Source organism: Megalops cyprinoides, chromosome 25, assembly GCF_013368585.1.
Source record: "Megalops cyprinoides isolate fMegCyp1 chromosome 25, fMegCyp1.pri, whole genome shotgun sequence".
Classification (NCBI taxonomy): domain Eukaryota; kingdom Metazoa; phylum Chordata; class Actinopteri; order Elopiformes; family Megalopidae; genus Megalops; species Megalops cyprinoides.
The window spans coordinates 15,227,221-15,246,171 of record NC_050607.1 but is presented as its reverse complement, the minus strand read 5'-3'; the positions used below and the strand labels follow the sequence as shown (position 1 = coordinate 15,246,171).

General features: G+C 45.4%; 1 protein-coding gene across 4 annotated transcripts in view; it reads left to right on the top strand.

Moving 5' to 3' along the window:
• Nucleotides 1-18,951, top strand: part of scube1 (signal peptide, CUB domain, EGF-like 1) — an 87,424-nt gene that overhangs the window by 38,921 nt on the left and 29,552 nt on the right. For 3 of the 4 annotated variants that reach the window (XM_036520175.1, XM_036520173.1, XM_036520172.1), the window contains exons 7-8: nucleotides 4,138-4,227; nucleotides 14,164-14,280. In XM_036520175.1, coding sequence (XP_036376068.1) covers nucleotides 4,138-4,227; nucleotides 14,164-14,280 — 207 coding nt within the window. The remainder of the gene's footprint in view (nucleotides 1-4,137; nucleotides 4,228-14,163; nucleotides 14,281-18,951) is intronic. The other variant, XM_036520174.1, reaches the window with a different exon arrangement.

Sequence of the window (18,951 nt, the reverse complement as noted above, 5' to 3'; positions counted from 1 at the left end):
GTGGAGGGAGATGGAGAAGTTTGTTCAGAAATCATTTGGTGCATCCATACAGACTTCAAAATGTTCCTGTGATCCTGTTCCTGTCATCATTGAATGGCGTATATATAATTTGCTCATATTTAAGGTAATACCTGTACATTGCTCAGTTTGGATTGCCTACAAGCACATGCATACACACACACACACACACACAGATGAAAAAGTATAAGACTATGATAAACTCTGTTAAGGTTTCGCAACCTTGGAAGCAACCAAATAACAAGTAAGAGTGAGAACCTCGAACATTCCGTGGAAAAACGAATAACAGAAAAACAAATTCATCAGCCTCGTTATGGCGGAGAGCCGGGCGGCCAGCTCTGCCCCCACACACAGCTCGTGGACCGTAACCAGCGTTCGCAGAAACCCGAACGCCTCGCGCACGGTCAACAGCACGGCCGCATCCAAACGGGAGCTCCGCTCGGGGGAGGAAGCCGGAGCCCTCACTCTACCGCAGTGTTTGGCTTGGATGCGGCTCTTTGTTTTCCTCTCCTTTTTGATCCAGCATTTGGGCGCGCGCGAAATGTGCCAGACGCTGTCCGAGTGTTTTTCATGAGAAGAGACACAGTGATTTATTGTCCCCCTGCAACATTCCAGCTCCTAAATGAAGTTTATTACACTGAGTTGCAAAACTGAAATCCACCAGGTTTCCCGATTCTTTTTTTTTTTTCCTCCATTTTTGAACCTTTTTTTTTTGGTGAACTTTACACCTCTTATTGAGATTGAAAAGTGTTTACTTCTGGGGCTATGATGAATGTTTTGCATTTGGTCCTCAGAGCAGGGGAGTCAAACGATTCCTGCAGGGCTCGTGTGAATGTAGTTTTTTCCCCCCTAAATTCCTAATCAGTCCAGTTATTTTTCTCAGTTTGGCCCTGAGGATTGCAGGTGGAGTATTATACACCCAAGTATTTAAATACTGCAGCATATTCTGGGAAATGCTTCAGTGTAAACAGCTCATTAACTATTTGACTGATTTGGCTCGGTTTGGTTGGGGAAAAAAAACAGAATATACACAGAAAATGCCCCAACCCTCCAGGAACTCAGTTTGACACCCTGACTTCAGATGTCTAGTGTTTACAGTTTACCGTTAAGGACTTTACAGTTTTGAGGTTACAATTCTGAGGTTGCTGTGTAGCGTTTACACTGTGGTGTGGAGTTTACTATTTAATTCAATTATACGTTTAATTTCATAGTTTGTAGAGCAATTTAAAGTTTGAAGTTTAGATTATAATACCTCAGTCCATTGATGTAGGTAATTTTAGAATGTATTTATTTTTTTACTTCTGGTTCCATGCTGAAGAACAGGGAAACAGTCTCAGAAAAACCATGATAACCAATTGCTGTGCAGCAGGATACTGTTATTTATGATGAGATGCTTGTAATTTGTCCAGGAAACAGTGCTGAAATAAACCTTTTTCTGTGTGATGTCACCTCATTCCTGCTTTACCCAATACGTGGAACAAAAAGCATCGCTTTCCCTGTGACCAGTGACAGTGGATTTTGTTGAATGTCACAGAAGCAGATGGTGAGATAACACGAGATCAGCATCACACCAGCACCTCAGAGGGAATCACTTTTATTATCACTATTAATTATAAGAACTGTCGCATTTTTTTTTTGTCCTGATAATATTTTCCTTTCCAGCTTCACGGAGACAAGAGCAACGTTAATAGAAGGCGGGGAGAGGAAAGTCTATAAAAAAAAAAAAAATCCCTCTCCTCTACCTCTTCATCAGACAAGAGGCCCTGTGTGTGTGTGTGTGTGTGATGGGAGAGTCATGTGTCCTCTGTGGCTTTCCCTCTCTGTAGCCCTGTCTGTAGACTCCCTGTGCCTCTCCTGCTTTCTGGTGATGGTTCCTGATTGCCTGTCTTGTCTGAGCATTGATGTTAGATTGAAAAAGACAACAATCTACATGAAAAGAGAGCAATCTACATGAAAAAAGGGAAAAAAAAATACAGCAAAGACCTTCAGAAAGTACATGATTAGAGCGATCAACTCAATTGCAGCCTGATCGAACCTAGAGCTCCCAGCCCTACCAAATTTAGAGTGATGCCCCGCCCACTCCCTCAAAAGAAACTCGGCCCTTATTTTGACTTTTATAACAAGCTGAAAAATGTAAAAAAAAAACTGTTGTTTTACAAGTTCAGACACCCTGCTGTTTCATAATGAGACGAACAAAACTCTCTGTCCGCACCCTGCCCCCACGCCCCCCAGCCTCCGCCCCCCGCCTTCAGCTCCGCACATCCCCGTATAAAGACCCAGCCTCTGCCACGCCGCTCTGGCAGCATGCCTCTATAACCCCATCCTCCATGTCATCTTCTGTCCTCTGCCTGTCTGTCCTCTCACCTCTTTCTCCTCCACTAATTCACTGCCCTTACTTGGCTGCATGGGAGAGTCTGTCTTGGATTTTCTACCCCCTCCACCCCCCTCCCCTTTTTTTTTTTTTTTTTTTATTTTCATTCCCCAGAATTGAAGTATATTAATAGTAACCCCCTTTTTCTGCCTGTTTTAAGTGCATCTGTTACTACAATTACATAAATATTAGTAATGTAATCATTAATTTCCCTTAAAATGATTTTCCCATTTAATGTGTGTTTTTTTGTTTTGCTCGCTAAACCCTTCCCTTGCTGGCCCCTTTAGAGTGGGCTGTTTAACGGCTGATTCCTTTAGTTCCTTTTGAAGAGTCTCAGACTCTCCCCTTCACGCCTCGACCCCCCCCCCCTCCTACTTCCCTGCACCCTCACCCCCTCTCTAAACTTAGCTCTCGCGCCCTTCTTTCCATCAGTTAAAAAAAAGAGCCTCCATTCATTCCGGAATCTTCTCCAGGAAGTTCTGGCCTCCTACACTTTGTCTGCCGACCAGCCTGAGAGGGCATCTGGGCTTTGAAGAGGCTTCGAGTGTCTCACCTTCCGCAGTCCCATTGGTCAGTGTCCTCCTCCACTGGGCTTTGTACATCAAAGACCCCGTCCAGCCGCTGTGCTTAAACCCCGGGGCTCAATGGAACATACCCTCGTATTCAGCGGTTAAGGCCCGCCCTCCTCAGCTCTCTTGCGTGAGGAGGATATTCAGGCCAGAGCGATCGGACAGAGCCCCCTCCCCCCGCGCCGTTCTCGAGGCTCCGGGTTGGCCCGCCATTGCTCATCACCATTCTAACCCTGCTGCTGAGTTGCACATCTGCATGTCATATCGACTGTGGCCCCGCCCGCTTTGGCGCCGCGCCCCCCAGCGTTGAATGTTGAAGCCAGTTGCGATGTGTTCCATAGACAAACAGGCAACCAGCGCTGCCCCAGACAACCCCTTCCTGTTTGCATGCACTTCCTATTTCATTAGTTTACCCCTACCCCACCCCCTTTACCTCTGTTTTTCCTCTGCCCCACTGTACGTCACCCTTTGAGACCCCCCCCCCCCCCTCTCTATTCTCGTTTTTTGGCTGTGGTGTCACCCCTGAGTCCTCCAGCTTTTTAGTGTGTGTCTCGTTCCGCTGTAACTCGTAGGCCCTGCGCACAGAGCTGTAGCTCTGCCCCTGTCTCACCCCGTCACCCTGTTGCTCCTCTCCCCCCGCTTCCTCTGTCCCTCTCTCTCTCTCTCTCTCTCCCATCGTCATTCCCCTGCTGCCTGCGCCCCCCACACACACACTCGTGCAGTTTGTCTTGAACACCCCTGTCCATCCTCCTCTTCTGATGAGAGGCACCTGCTGTTTGAAATGTGGCCGTTTGAGTTTGACACGGAAGACAGAAACTGTGACAACGACAACAGCAACGACAGCATCAAACGGCAACACAAACCACCCCCCCCCCCCCCAAAAAAAAACCTCCCTGATTTTCAAAAAAAAGTACCTTTAAAAAAGGTGTCTTCCCTTCCCCCTTCCTTTTTTTGTTGGAATGACGGAAGTCTGTCCTGGGATGTTACCGGTGGGATTAACACTCTAACAGGGTTTTTATTTTCCTTTTATTTTCTTTTTTGGCGCTTCGCGGCGGCTTCCTGCTTCTTGGCTTTGGTTTGCACAAACGCCAAGAGAGACTGTCTCGGGCGGGCGGCGGAGGATCGGGCTTCTCATTAACCTACTGCTCCATGTTTGTCCCCTTGTCACTTGTGTTTTAGAGAGAGATGAGGCTGCAATTGAGAGCTCTGAGTTCAATGCCACGTCAGTAGCTGATGTGGACAAGCGGGTGAAACGGCGGCTACTCATGGGTAACTCTCTTCTTCCTCTTCCTGTGTGTTGCTGTGGCGACTGTGCTTCTTTCCTCCTCCTCCTCTCTCCCTCTCTGTTTTCCTTTCCCATTTTATTAGAAGAAATACATTATTTGCCCTAAGGTCACACGTTGTTGGTAATATTCTTGAGCACGTTAAAAAAAGGTTTTTGTGACTTCCAGCCCTGTTATAAACACTCTCTCCCTTTCCGAAGTAGAGATTGGCTAGATAATCTGCTGTAGTGTTGTCAGCCACTACCTGTGCCAAAGATACTGTTGACAAGACTCCTGACTTATGTTTTTCAATGGAAGCTTCTGTTCTGTTCATATGATACTATATGCATCAGCAAGACAGAAGTCAAGTGCAGTCACAAATCTTGCCAATAATATCTTTGGTCGTGCTGTTGTTTCCATTAAAGAGGAAGCAGCTCATTGCTCTACAGTCCACAGTCTGTTTGTTTATAATAGATGACTCAGCGTATAGCTTTGGTTTACTTTATCCCTCGTAACCCTCTGACCCTTGACCCCTTGTGACCTCACACCTCATCAGTCTTACGTCTCAGTCTCCTCGACACACAAACAGATCTCTGGAGCCTTGAGATCCGATGAGCCGAACATCGGTTTTCCAGGAAGGTCATTCGAGGTCTCACGTTGCCAGCGATGCTGATTTTCACCACTGCCCAGGCGCGTGTTTGCTTAATAAATTCAGTGCTGGCATGGTTGCCTTTTCGTCTGAGGAGGCAATAGTGGTAGGCCGCAGATTCTGGGGTTTCCAGACTTTGGCAGCGGCGTTCGGGCTCGCTCTCCCACTCCCACACGTCCTGACTCTTTATCTTAATGTGCGCCATACCTCTCAAAGGCCCCGACGAGTTCAGCGGTAGCGAGCGCTCGCTGGCGTGGGAGAACCCGCAAGCGGCCTGCGTTCTGTAACAATAAGACAGCTTTAGAGTCCCTCAGAGGCGTGATACAAAGAGGCGAGTCGGGACATATCGCGCCGGAGAAAGGCCGCTAAAGCGATGTACGGGGAAAGCATTTCGATGACGAATTAAGCCCCCTGTTGATGTTCCATTCATTACTGCACTTGATTTAAATCCCCCGGCCGACAGCGAGCGCAGTCACTGAGTTCATCCAGGATGAAGGTGCGTCTGGCTGGCACACGCGGCCTGTCTTTGAAGAGGCCTTCTCCCCCTGTGAACCCAGTCCCTCCGGCCTTACATGGGAGTACACAGAATATCACATGACATCACAGCCGTGGGCAGAGAGAAGCTGGCGTAGTGTAGCTTCCTGTGATCACACATACAGAGGGCATTGCTATTGGCAGCAATGGGATTAAAACCACATTTTTGAATTGGATTGTTAGTCAAACACCGTGCATCTGTTACAAAGCGTCTGAGTATGTTTTCTGCCAGCAGATCTCTGTGAGATAACGAGAATTTGCCATTTAATGAGTTTTGGTGTATCAGTGCTGTTTCATAGATCCGGGCACAATTCGCACCATATCCCTGCTATACTGAATTGACCAAGTTCTTGCACGCTGCGAACACACAGCAGTCAGCTCAGGGAAGCCACTGCGGTGTGAGCACCGGGCTCCAGATATCTGTGAGATGGGTGACAGAGCCAATAACACTCTCCTGAATCACTGCAGGGTGGAAGGTGATACACACCCTCACTCACCAAGGGGCACTGTGGCTGATGAAAGCATGAAAAACAGGTCCTTACAGTGAAGCCAACAAACACAAAAATTAGCGCCGTGTTGAGAAGGAGCACGTAAGGCCCATCCTCCAACATGAAGCCCTACAGCAGGAGCTGTGTTTTCACGCGCGTTAAGGAACGAGCTTCTTTAAGAACTGCAGCTCTGTGTTTTCTGGCTTTCATTGGGTGAGGTGCTGAACCCTGGTGAGAGGGATGTCCCACGCACTCAAACCTTTTTTTACACATTCGCTTGAAGTGATCAGGGCTTGTCTCGCTGGAGGAAATGACTGAGCTACTAACACTACTAATGACTAAACCACTGCCCTATGCTGAACTTCATCTAACTGCATCTTTTGTAATCTGGGAGTCTTTGAGCAGCATTCCTTTTTGGTTCTCGGCACCCTGACATTTTTTTTATCTTTATATTTTATTTTTTAAAAGAAATTCCTGGTAATGACCTGACTCCATGGCCTACAGTACACATATTGTGCTGCGCTGTTCTCTCAACGGAGACCCAAGTCTGAAACGCACTGGCTACGTCCCAATCTATTATTTGATGTTCCCTCGGATACTTCATTTGGCGTATCCCCTCGTTTTGGGAGCCGGGTGTGAAATCGCTGATCCATAAGAGTGTAGCGTCATGTAACGGCAAGTGAAAGAATCTTTCAGGAAGTGCTAGTGCTGCAACACAATAGGAGGTTTCATACGGTAACTCACATTTGTTCAATGCAGGTTTTGAAGGGCTTTTTATTTCTGTTATCAGTGTTCTTTCTTTGTATATTGATAATATGCAAAGAAAATGTATCATTAACTTGCTACCTAGCCATTGTGTTTCCTTTATATCCCTCTGAATCGTTCTAAAGTCTAAAGGAAGAGTAAAATTAATATTGGAGTATCAGGTTCCATGCATTTGCATTTATGTTCTTATTTATAATAAATATAAATACAGTACAGAATAAACACAATATTTGTGTGGCTGAAATTTGGAGAAAACTGATCTACAAGACACATTAATTGAAGCTGCAAACCTTGTAGGTGTCCAAAAATTGGGTAGTTGGCTTATATATGAAACATATACTTTCTAATGAATTAAATCTGCTCAAAATAAAAGTAGATGCAGCTTCAGAATTATTTCCTGATCACAACGATAAATAGAAGGGCTATATAACTGACTGTAAAGAAAAATAAACATTTCTAGCTAGCAAAATATGAATATTTTGAAAATGTTTTATAGTTTAAGCATATGGTTATGTATACAGGATATCTTTTATCATATAGACCACTACTGTAATAATCTCACTTTGTGTAAACAGTTCTGTGGTAAGGACTGTTCTTAATGATGACTGTCCAAGTAAAGATTCTGGCTAGCCTGTTCCAAAACAATTTAGACTTTTAGCACCATGTTTCACCTCCACAGGTCTTGATAGCGCAAAGGTTTTTTTTTTGGGTGGGGTCAGGATGACCTGTGGCACTACACTCCTCTAGACTTGTATTTGTACTGTCTTGATTCGCGTTGTGTTCTGAACTCTGGTCCCGTGTCAGTTTCACAACTGTCAACTCCTGAGAAACTCCTCTGCCAAAGAACTCCACTGACAAACTCCACTATAAAACAACTCTTGACAAAGTCTTCCTCTACTACACAGACCTCTCTTTAATAAACAACCCCTCAACACCAGCACAGCTACTGACAAATTACCCCCCTACCCAGCTCCTCCTGGCAGTCTCTATGATGTTCACAATGTCCCTACACTTTTGTTATGTTTTTGCCAGAAGGATTGAATATAATTTACATAATTTAAATAATCTGTACGTTAACTGCAGAGACATTTTAAATGTATTTTAATATATGAGCTGAAACAATTATTGATTTGCAAGTAATGTATGACTAGTTTTTTAGATTTCTTTAAAGGTGAATTCAGTTTGTTTATTATTGGAAATATCTTTGAAATTAGAAGTTCAAGCGTTTTTATCCACTTGGAGGACTTGAACAGTTTATTCTTGCATTCACTGCATTGCATAAATGTATCACATTTGAAATCACTAGAACCATCCTAAACTTTGAGCAGAAACCACAACTTTGCACCTAAGTATAAATTGAGGCACTGCAAAATAGGTGTGTGTGTGACTATAAACTCAGGTTTAATGTTGTATAATATAAACATGAGTAATTCTTCAACCCCAGGGATGTGACTAAGCTGTAGCAGTCTTGTACTGAGTTGGTTTCCATCTGGAGTGTTCCCTAGAACTGATCTGAAGTCAGTATCATACTGTACTATAGCGTTAAGACTTGCCTAAAAGTGGACCCTGAAGAAAATCATAAATTTTATTTCCATGTTTGTTTTTTGTGTTTTTGTATTCTCCGTAGATAATTCTAGAGAAACATTAATTGTGTACCCATGAGAGGTCAAGTGCCATTTGCTCATTTTCTTTCACTAATTGCATTTATTAGCGGGGTCTTCATTTGACTCCTGGGATTACTGTCCCAAGGTTCCATATCTGAACCAAGGAGAGCGGAAGAAGGTCCATTACACAGAGTAAGAGAGGCTGCACAAAGAGGTGTTTCAAGGCAATAGTCATTTAACAATTTGGGAATTTAGGGAATTTAGCGAAATAAACCTCCATATGTTGGGCATATGTGATGATGCTGTGAAAATCAATCATGATATATTGACCTCCCCAAACAAGTTCAAATAAACAGTAGATCTAAGTGCAGATGTATTTGAGCTGTCTTTTTCTGGATATCGTGAGTTAGACTAGTTCTCTCTGACAGTTCGTTTAGGAACAGAAACTCAAGCAAAGCATTTTTTGTTATTCAGTGAAAGAAAATCTCTATAGAGCTGGGTGAAGCCACGCAAAGCCAGTGGAATTTGGCATATGCCTTAATGAGGCCATGCATCTTTATAAGTTTCTTGGAATATAGATTTAGGAGATTTTTTACTCCCCTTTAGAGTGAATATGCAGTCCTCTGTGATAGGGTTACTTCAAAATTTGAGTTTGTTTGTTGACTTGCGTGTGTTCTTTCTGCTTCTAGCCACCTTTTTTTTAATGTGTGCAGTATGTTGTGTGATTGGTGTGAAAACGTTCAGCCCTGATCCATATGCACCTTAAATTCACTAAGAAATCACAAGAGATGTCTGTGAGGATCATACAGGCAGACTGCAAGCTTCACTAAATATACAGCACTCAGACTGGTCTCTCTCCATTAGACTTCTACAGTACTCAAACCAGTCTATCTCCATCAGAGTCCTACAGCACTCAGACTTGCCTCTCCTTGTGAGTTGTGCACCCTCAGGTTGCTCGCACAGCCTGGCCCTCAGGAACAAGTGGGATGAGTAATCCACATCTGTCACCACAAAGAGGTGGGACGTTTCCCTAAAAACAGACTTAATCCATCAGTTTGAAAGTGGGCCCCCGCCTCCTCCAAAATGTCTGTCACACCAACCGAAAACGGGGTGCTCTGGACACGTGCTCCAGCCAGGCGGTCTCTTAGGAAGTGCTGCCACCCCAAGATGCATGCAGTTTCCATGGAGGCTGCTGCAACCCCGCTGCCTGCCCCATGCTTCTTTCCGGACATGTCCGTGAAAATGATAACGTTAACCTCTGCTTGAGTGGGAGACTGCCTCTTAGACCAGCACAGTTTTCATAGCTGCATGTGTTTGATGATAAGGAGTTATCTAGACACACCTGACATTGTGGAGTTTATTGGTCGTTTTTGGTGGCGTGCTTGCCTGAGAGACCTGTGTCAGTTGTGCAGACTGTGATTGAGCACAGGCAACATACTTTGACCATAAATCCACACAATTCTGCTCCTGGTGGTTGAAGTTTTGTCCTGGTGCGCTCAGAGTGTTGTTTTTTTTTATTTCACCTGAGCATGTGATGACCTCATTAGGAGCAGCAGTTGTCTGATTGGTCATTTTCTGCCTTTGATCTTGGTCTGGAAAAACAAGAATGGCTGCTGCAGCTTTACCTTAAATTTCTGAATGACCCCCCCCTCTAAATGCCATTGGTCATTATTTTTTGTAAACTATGTAATCCCTCATATAGTATCTGTTCAGCTGGGGTTGTATAAGCAAGGAGCAGGAAGATGAGGAATAATGAGCTGAAGTTCACATTGCTTGGGTGAAGCAGGGGCTTTAGTTTAGCAGATGATCACAGAGCTCCTCTGATTGTATATACATTCTGCAGGAAAGGAGATGCAGAGCAGAAGCATGAGTTTACTAGACAGCCTGTGAGAGAGGATATCAGTGTATCAGGGCCCCACTGTACTGAATATAGGAGGGAAGAGGTATGGCGATCAGAACTCTACCGTATAGGTAATAGAAGAAGGTAGAAGGTGAGATTATTCATGTAAAGAAAGCTGAGAAACAAAGTAAAAACATACAAGAGAATATTCAACATAGCGCTTGTGGGAGTGGAAATATGGGAAACCAAAATGCTCACCCCACGGTCTGTGTGAGAGAGGGGATATCAAGAACAGAAGTATGTACAGGGGGTGGAACTTGTCCAGTCAGTTAGAGGATGTCATGTTCCTGTATGCAGACCTGCCTGGGGGTGGGGGTGGGGGGGGTACAGAACCAGCTGGTGAGAGTGCAAGCTCCAGGACTCTGTTCCCAGCATCCTAATGACAGGCTCTTTCATGTTCATTATAAATCATTTTGAGCAATAAAGCCCCAAAAATTACTAGGCTGGTCGACTTGGGTGAGTCCGCGATGCCCTACAGCAGGAATCCGATTGGCTGTCGTGAAGACAGAGTATTTTCTGTTCTTGCACACAATATGTCTGATGACCTGTTTTTTTACTAATAATTTACTGACGGGAGAAGTGTGTTTATCATAGCCCTGTAGCTTGTAGTCTTGCTCTGTGGAAATTCAAGTGACATTGTGGCATCTCAGGTCTCAGCCTCCAGTCTGACCACTAAACAGCAACCCAGTCACCCAGCTTTCTTCTATTCATTAGAAGGATTCTTTGCCAAATAACCCCACGGGAGCTTCTGAGGGCTTATAAGATACATTCTGCCAAAGGGGAAGAATCGGCTTGTCATTTACCAATCACAAACACCGTGCAGGGAATTTTAAAAAGCTTTCCTTTTCATTCTCTGATTTGCATTCTCTGATCTAAATGTTTGATAGATTTCTTTTAAGCAGCATAACAGCAGACTGTAATTGTTGGTCTTTCAACACCATGCACCCCATACCTAATTGTCTGTCCTTGTCCTTTATATGACAGAGCCACAAAATCCGCAGACATGAATCTTGAATGTCAAGCACAAGTTCGGCTGTTATCTTCCCTGTCATTACGCAAAACGCATTAAAAGTCAAAACAAATGGCTCGAAATGGAACTGGCAATTTATTTCAGATTACAGGTGTCTAATGGCTAATGGGATGAATGTCACAGCCTTTGGCATGTCATTAAGCAGAGCAAAATTGCAAGAGAATAAAAAAAACAACCTCTTCCTCAAAGTCAGCAGAGCAGGAAGAAGAGGAATTAAAAGTGAAAGCTTGGTTCCTGAGTGGCTCATTTGGTAAAGGCTGAGTAGTACAGCCCCAACCTGAGTCTGAACTGTGTCATTCACTAACAATAACCAGGTGTCCCCAGCGGCATTGGGGGTAGAGTGATTCACAATGACCAGGATCCCCTTGTCACACTACTTTCAGTACGCTGCAAGTTTCTGGGCATCTCTGAGTAGCTCAGGTGTCATTTGGTCATTTGGGATCCTCCGTTGGTGTCTTGGTATCCATCCTTCTGCCCAGTTGCACTACAGTTGGGACTTGTAGTATGAAAAAATAGTCATAGTTTGGCATGCGAGTGTATTAGAAGGTTGCATTCGTCACGTTTCCGCCTCCTTCATGAGCATAGAAAGCGCTGGTTGGTAAGGTGAACTCAATGTACAGTTAGTCACTCCAAAGTGAGGGTGATTAAAGAGGGAGAAAGCCAAATAAAGGCCAAAAGACTGAAAACAAACCATAAAAGTGTGCTCTGAGACGCTTCACCTGCTGGAGCTCCCAGTGGGAGCGACCGTGTAGGTGGCAGGCATTTGGGAATGGCACAGACTAAGCACACAATCACTGGCATTGTTAATGAAAAAGAACCCTTGCAAATCTAACCATGTTGGCTTAAACATTTCTAAAAGGCTATATTTTTTGTGTTTTTGAATCATTCATCTCAAACATGATTTCGGTCAAATTGACTCCAGACCCAGATTTGGCCATTTGTCTGACAGTGTTTGTCCGGCTCTCACACCTCTCCCAAACGTGGGTTAATCAGGATTTTTGCAGGTAATCTTCTTAGCACAGAACTTGCATCCTTCATTCACTCATAGCTGTGCAGGCAAACATAAAGGGAAATCATTTAGACTGTGGAGGTCTCATGATAATAAAATGTCAAAGAGAATCTCCGAATCTCTGATGGAAAGGAATGTAGAGAGAAGTAGAGTGCTAAGACCTCGGAGTCTGAGACAGTACAGTTTACAGTGAGACATTTAATGGACAGAGAGTCCAGTCTGGGCCAGAGACGGACAGATGCATGGGATTGCTGCTGACATCTGGAGGCCTCTTACCCTGATAGGTGCTCTGTGGACCCTTTCTGAACATCAACATCCTCTAAGACAAGGGCAATTTAAGAGAGAAGACGGCCAATTTAATATATTTGTTTAAACACATTAGGCTTATTTGTTCTCTGCTACCCTCCCCCCCACACTCACTCACACACACACATACACACACACACACACACACACACACACACACACACACACAAACGCACACACATACCTCCCTTTATTTCACTGTAGTTATTTTTTCCTCTGATGTAGCTTTTACCCGCTGTTGACTGCATGCGCTGATCTGTGTGCTGTCATGACAATGGCTCTGGAATGATTCTGGAAGGACCCTGCCATGATTCCACCATATTTTCCATTTCGAAATTGGACCACTAAGGACAGGATAGGGTGACAGTTGTAAACCTTCTTACTGGTATTCTTGACAGTTTTCGTGCAAAAAGAGGGGGGTTAAGAGTGCAGTGGGAGACAGCCCATGGCTGAGACTCAGGGGGAGGCGTTAAAACAGTTGCAAAGTACAGTGACTCCGGGATCAAAATGACAGCTCTGTGTATTCAGTGCTTAACTCATTCATTGGGAATTGTGACAACCCAATGTCTTTTGATGGCAGCAGTGTGGTGTGATGGTAAGGAGTAGGGCTTGTAAGGGTTGCTAATTTGATTCCCCAATGGGGCACTGCTGTTGTAGCCTCAGGCAAGGCACTTAACCTAGATTGCCTTAGTAAATATGTAACTGTATAAATGGATCACGTATGAAAATTGTAAGCTATGCAAGTCATTTTGGACAATATCTTCTGCTAAGCACACGTAATGCTGAAGGATTGCACTCTGTAGTTGTAGTCATACCTCTGATGCGGCTAAGAAATATGCTGGTGTTCAAACACTATGAGCACATGCAGTGCGTAGCAGTTGGCCACCCTTAGCATTATATAAACAGAATTATTTCCACTCCAGTACAGAAAAAAACATGTATCTTTTAGCTTGACTCTTATTACTTAATTTCAGACGTTTTTTTCCCATTAATTTTCATCCAGTTTCCTTTGAAACCTTTCATTATAGTGGCATTGTAGGTAAATCACAGCACATCTCCCTTGGCACATGTAATGTGTGTTTTTGATGACCCGCAGTGTTGCACACATAAAAAAGAACAGTTATGACTGTCCATGGATTCCAAAGCCTCATGCCAGGAACTCTTTTCTTCCAGTGTGCTTGAGAAATAGTTCATGTGTTACGTTTTCCCTCCCGTTCTTAGATTAACCACTAATATTATGTTCTCTGATTATTTTTGTCTGCGTTTAATTGTTCCGAGAGACTTGGGTCACCTGACAGCCCTGCCGAGAGCTTCTCCCTGTCACTGCTGCTCATAAGGCTGTACTGGTCTGAGTAAAGCAAAGCTGAGATTCTCTGATTGGTAAACGACGTGTTTTTCAGCGAGTTTACCCGCGAATCTGAGCTTTTGTTTGTACTGCTTTTTCCCGACGCCCAGCGGGTTTATCTGAGAGTTCTCATGACATGCATCATGTTTGTATGGAAGGGTAGTCACAGTAGAAATGAGAATCTGAGAATTATGTCTGTATGTAGAATGTGTAAGAGTGTTTCACCTATTTATGATATTTTACCTGTATGTGTAAGGTGAGTAAAAATGACTGTAATTTCTGCCCCTCCTCCCCCACCCTTTTGTTTACCCAGAAACCTGTGCGGTGAACAATGGCGGGTGTGACAGGACGTGTAAGGACACAGCCACCGGGGTGCGCTGCAGCTGTCCCGTGGGCTTTACCCTGCAGCCTGATGGGAAAACCTGCAAAGGTCAGACCGTGCCGCGTGTGTGTGAGCGAGTGGCGTGTGCATACAATGATTTCCGACAGAAGCTGGGGTAGTCTCTGTACATGTGGAAGGCGCAGTATGTAAAATTCGTGCTAACCTAAAGTGTACATCACCGATTTGCAAAAAGACAGCCTCCCTCCCATTGGCTCCTGTTCCTAAAGGGCTCTGAAGGTCGCAGGAACAGTGCTTGAGTGATCCAGAGCCAAAAGCAATCTGTCGACTCCCCCTGTGGTGGAATGCATTGCTGAATTGCTGCTTTGCCATGAAGCATTCTACTTCCGAGTTTCCTCAGTGACACCAATAACAGTTTTTTTCTACATGCCTTGATTTTCAAAGTCGAGCTCCAGATAAATTATCTTAACACAAAATAGCGGAGGGTTTCTCTAAATAAATACTGTACTCAACAATTTGACCTCTAGGTCAAACTCAGTGGAAAATAAAACAATTTATATGCGGTGGTATGTGCTTGAAGGCAGCCTTGTTAATGTCAAGAGCTGAAGACAGGAACAGATTGCAGAGTCCACAGCCCTGAAGGAAACGAGCGCACTGTACCATTTACAGAGAAAAGGGGGCAAGCCTCTTTGTGCCTTGTGTATGTTTGTGATTCATAATTCAGATCATTTTGATTGGACTGTGTTCCCGGGAGCAGTTCTACTTTCTAGCCTTGTAATGGGTTGTCTCAAGTTGTGGGAAATGTCCAATGGGCAAATGAGAAGGTTCAGAGGCATGGTTACGTCCACTCACAAAGACCCGTGACCTCCCGGCCCTCTCCAGAGCACTCTCACACGAGGAAAACACAGGCGAAATAGCAGGAATACCTCAAGTGCTGGGGGTTGGGGGGTGCTTTGTAACCCTCCCCCCCTCTTTTTCAGAATCCTTTGGGGTTGGGGGGGGGGGGGGGGGTGTTAACTCCACGTCAACTCAAACATGTGCGTGCAAACGTGTGTGTGACTGGGACAGCTCCGTCGCCATGGCTACACGGCGGCCATCATGTGACCAGCCACCTCTTCCCGGGCCCGAGTGCTGGGGGGCTTTCATGTGGGGAGAGAATGTCGCACATACGTGTGCAAACGCTGGAGAGGAGCTGCCTCAGGTCTGCAGCGAGACACTTGGGCAAACTTTGGCCTGTTTGAACAGTGAGGCCCAAGGGCCCCGCACTGCAGACTTCTCACGCAAAGAGGACGCCACCTTGCCGTGGCCCCGTCAAGTGCGGTTTTCACACATGCCCCTGGCCTGCGCGTCTGCATTTGCGCAACACAAGTGCCCAGGGACATTTTGAGAAGTAATAATTAAAAAAGGGGGCCGGAAACTTCAGTCAGAAATTCAACATGGCCGGTGCTTAATTGAATCAAGTTGATGTTCCGCTTCCACTTCAGTCATTAAATGGCAGTAGTACAATGCCACTAGTATTCAGTGATTCCAAAGGGCTAGTACTTTGATATCCCCCTTTATGTGCATCCTCCCACTGCTGACATCACAGGTCATGGCACCATGCTTTTGGTCACTGTGGGGTTTTTTTTGTTTGCTGTGAAATCAGTATATAACAGGACAGGTGTTTCAAAAAATGCCTTGTCAGAGAGAGCACACACTGGGTGGGAAGATTCTGTTACAAACGATTATGTCAAGGAGACTCGGGTTGGTAGCAAGCGGTTCCAGTGCTGTCTGCTTTACTCTGCTGGCTGTGGATGTTCTGGTTAGGCCACACCCCTTCAAGAATGTTCGTAAGAAGTCAGCAAATCAGTACACAGATTAAACAATGGCAGAGGCAGAATTTTCAATATGGAATGCACCTAGCAAATTCACAGTTTTTAATTTCCAACACAAGATCATGACAGTGGCCCTGTTCGGATATTGCAATTATTGAATGATTGAAAATGTGTAACTTGTTTCACATATTGAGTTAAGACGGGATATGGACATCTACATTCTCAGATATCATACCTTACGAATGTCTAAAGGTCTGAGAGTTTGTTATTATTTACCATTCTAGTTCCAAGTTTTCCAATGTTTTTACTGGCATAATGAACCAGAGCTACCCAAGGGGGACTGTTTCTTACAGGCCAGTTTTGCCATAGTTTCCAGAATCATATCACTACCATTTATAGACTCTGTCTGTGACGGGTTCTTGTTACAGCTTGTACTACTTGCAATACATGCTGTGCGTTGTCATTTTTGTGAAACACAGTTTGTAGATATTTATGGTAATGTTGTCTGGTTGTTTTCCCTACTTGCAGGTGTAAATGAGTTTCATGCTGCAGTGGTGCTGTGCTATAGTAGACTGTAAGCTGTTCTTGTTAGCTGCTAAAACACTGGCCTTAACTTCCTGTTGTTTTCCCTCTTGTGTCCATTATCAATCTCACCTCGACAGCTCACGTAAGCTTTCATTCTGTCTGGGATTTGTGTCTGGGACATGGCTGCACGTTATGTTTGAAAAAGCAGGAAAAAGTTTTTTTTTCTCATTTTTGTGAATGGGGAGGGGGCTGGATGTGTTGAGGGTTATGGGGGTCGCTGGAGCAGAGAAGACGGATAGATGTTCAGCCTGTGGCAGGCAGTCCGGCTCGGCCCCGCCCAGATAATTTTGCTCGCCCTCACCCCAGGGCTTAATAAATTGTGTGAGATGTTAGTCCTCTCTGGGATGTGACAAGCCATTTATCAGCAGACCAAAAAAAAGGAAAAAAGCTACCTGCCCTCAACACCTGACCCAGAAACAATTCCACACACACAAATGCACTCACACACACAGTCAGACACAAAGTGACACACAAACATTTATTTCATACACGTCTACACACGTGACCACATACATGCACACACGCACACACACACACACACACACACACACACACACACACACACACACACACACACACACTCTCTTGTAAATGCCAGCGTCAGTGATGTCTGTGACAGTGAGGTCTCCTAGTTAGCATTGTATAGTCTGCCAAGTGTATCATCTGCATGGCTGCATCATTAATCAATCAGCCATTGCATGAAGTTTATTATTTGGAGTCAGATAGTGAGGAGGAAACTGATCTACAGTATCCGGTCTATGATAATCATGCTGTTTCACTTACTTACCTCAGCAAATGTCTTGTGTAGCTTTTTTTACAGACACTGTCCTTTGTTTCACTTACAGCATATAAAACAGTAGATGCACTTAAAGCAAGTATCGTCCAAACTTCTGGTTTTCCTCAAAAATGCTATAAAAGTTGCTTAATTTACTGCAGCTATGTATTTGAATACACAGCACTGCCCGCTCGGGGTATCTCTAAGCCTACATTTCATCAGAGATAGCAGTCCGATTTTCCAAGATATATACTGCTGCGGCCACAGAAAACCCAGCATACATCCCCAAGATATCCATACTCTATTAACCAATTGACCTGGGATTTAACTGGTTGTTTCATGCCTCTGTTTTCTGCTGCATGTCCATCACAGCCACAGATTCTGGCAGGACGCCTGCAGAAGGAAACTCCCAGGTTTTGTCTTTCCTCCTCAGAGCCTTCAAACTGACCAGGGCCTGTCGCTATGGAAACTGTGCACACACGTCCCTCGGACAGTGACTGGGCAAGGGGAGGTGGGGGTGTGGGGGGTGGTGGTGGGGGGGTAATGTTCCCCTGGCAACTGCATCTGTCTGTTACCGTTGTGTCTGTATTGCGGGCGTTGGGAGTAGGAGAGCTGCGAGGTCAAAGGTCAAACTACTGGTGGGGATGTTCGACAAGGAAAAGGAGCTCATTTCACCAGTGTCTGCCACAGAATGGCATTGTCCCCATCATCTTTGTGTTCTTGTATCATGTTCTTGAAGACATTGTCGTCTTAGAATAGAAAAATAACATCACAGAGGATCATTCCAGAGAAAGGATATTCACAAGGCTTTGCTGTTTTACTGTGCAGGCATTACAGTGGGCTGTGTTGATGGAAGAGCGTGCTTTGGAGCCGCACGTTTTTTAATGACAGAGAGGTTAAGGGTGAAAGCAGCAGCTATAAAGCTGATAGGATAGCGGCCGGTGTGGCTGACTTTAACGGAGGCGTTCAGTACGCGTCTGCCTGCTGCAGTGAGCCGCGGGGGCATGGCAACCCCGCTGGGCACGTGCGGTCCGGCGCCCGCAGCACAATCATCTCAATACAAGCCATTTAGGGCCTGTTTAAATGGAAACGTTTTGATAAATGTCCTTTCATCTGCCGGCTGACAGGCAAGCCGTGTCTCCTCTCCCGATGACAGACACTTTAATGGAGGGGTTGTTTTATTGCCGGCTTTGCATGTAGACTGATAGAGAGGGGGGGGGGGGGGGGGGGGCGGGGGGAGACGGGTTAGGAAAAGAAGCGATTCTGAAATGTTTCCAGATGTGCGATTGGGAGGAACATCTGCAGGCGTGCGGGCGGGGGGGGGGGGGGGGGGATGAGTTATGCCCCCCTCCCGCGCGGCCCGGCCGCTCCGCTCAGGTGGATAACGCGTGCTGGCACCCGAGGCAGGTTCGCACCGGCCTGCATTCCTCTCTCCCGGGGCCCGGTTCACCCGAATCCCGAGCGGGAGCCCTGGCACACGCGCTCAGCGGGGCAGCGCGCGGGGGGGGGGGCTGGGCACTGCCCGCAGCACATGGCACCGGAGCAGGGTCAGCGCTGCAGAGCTCTGGCCTGATTTACACGACCTCG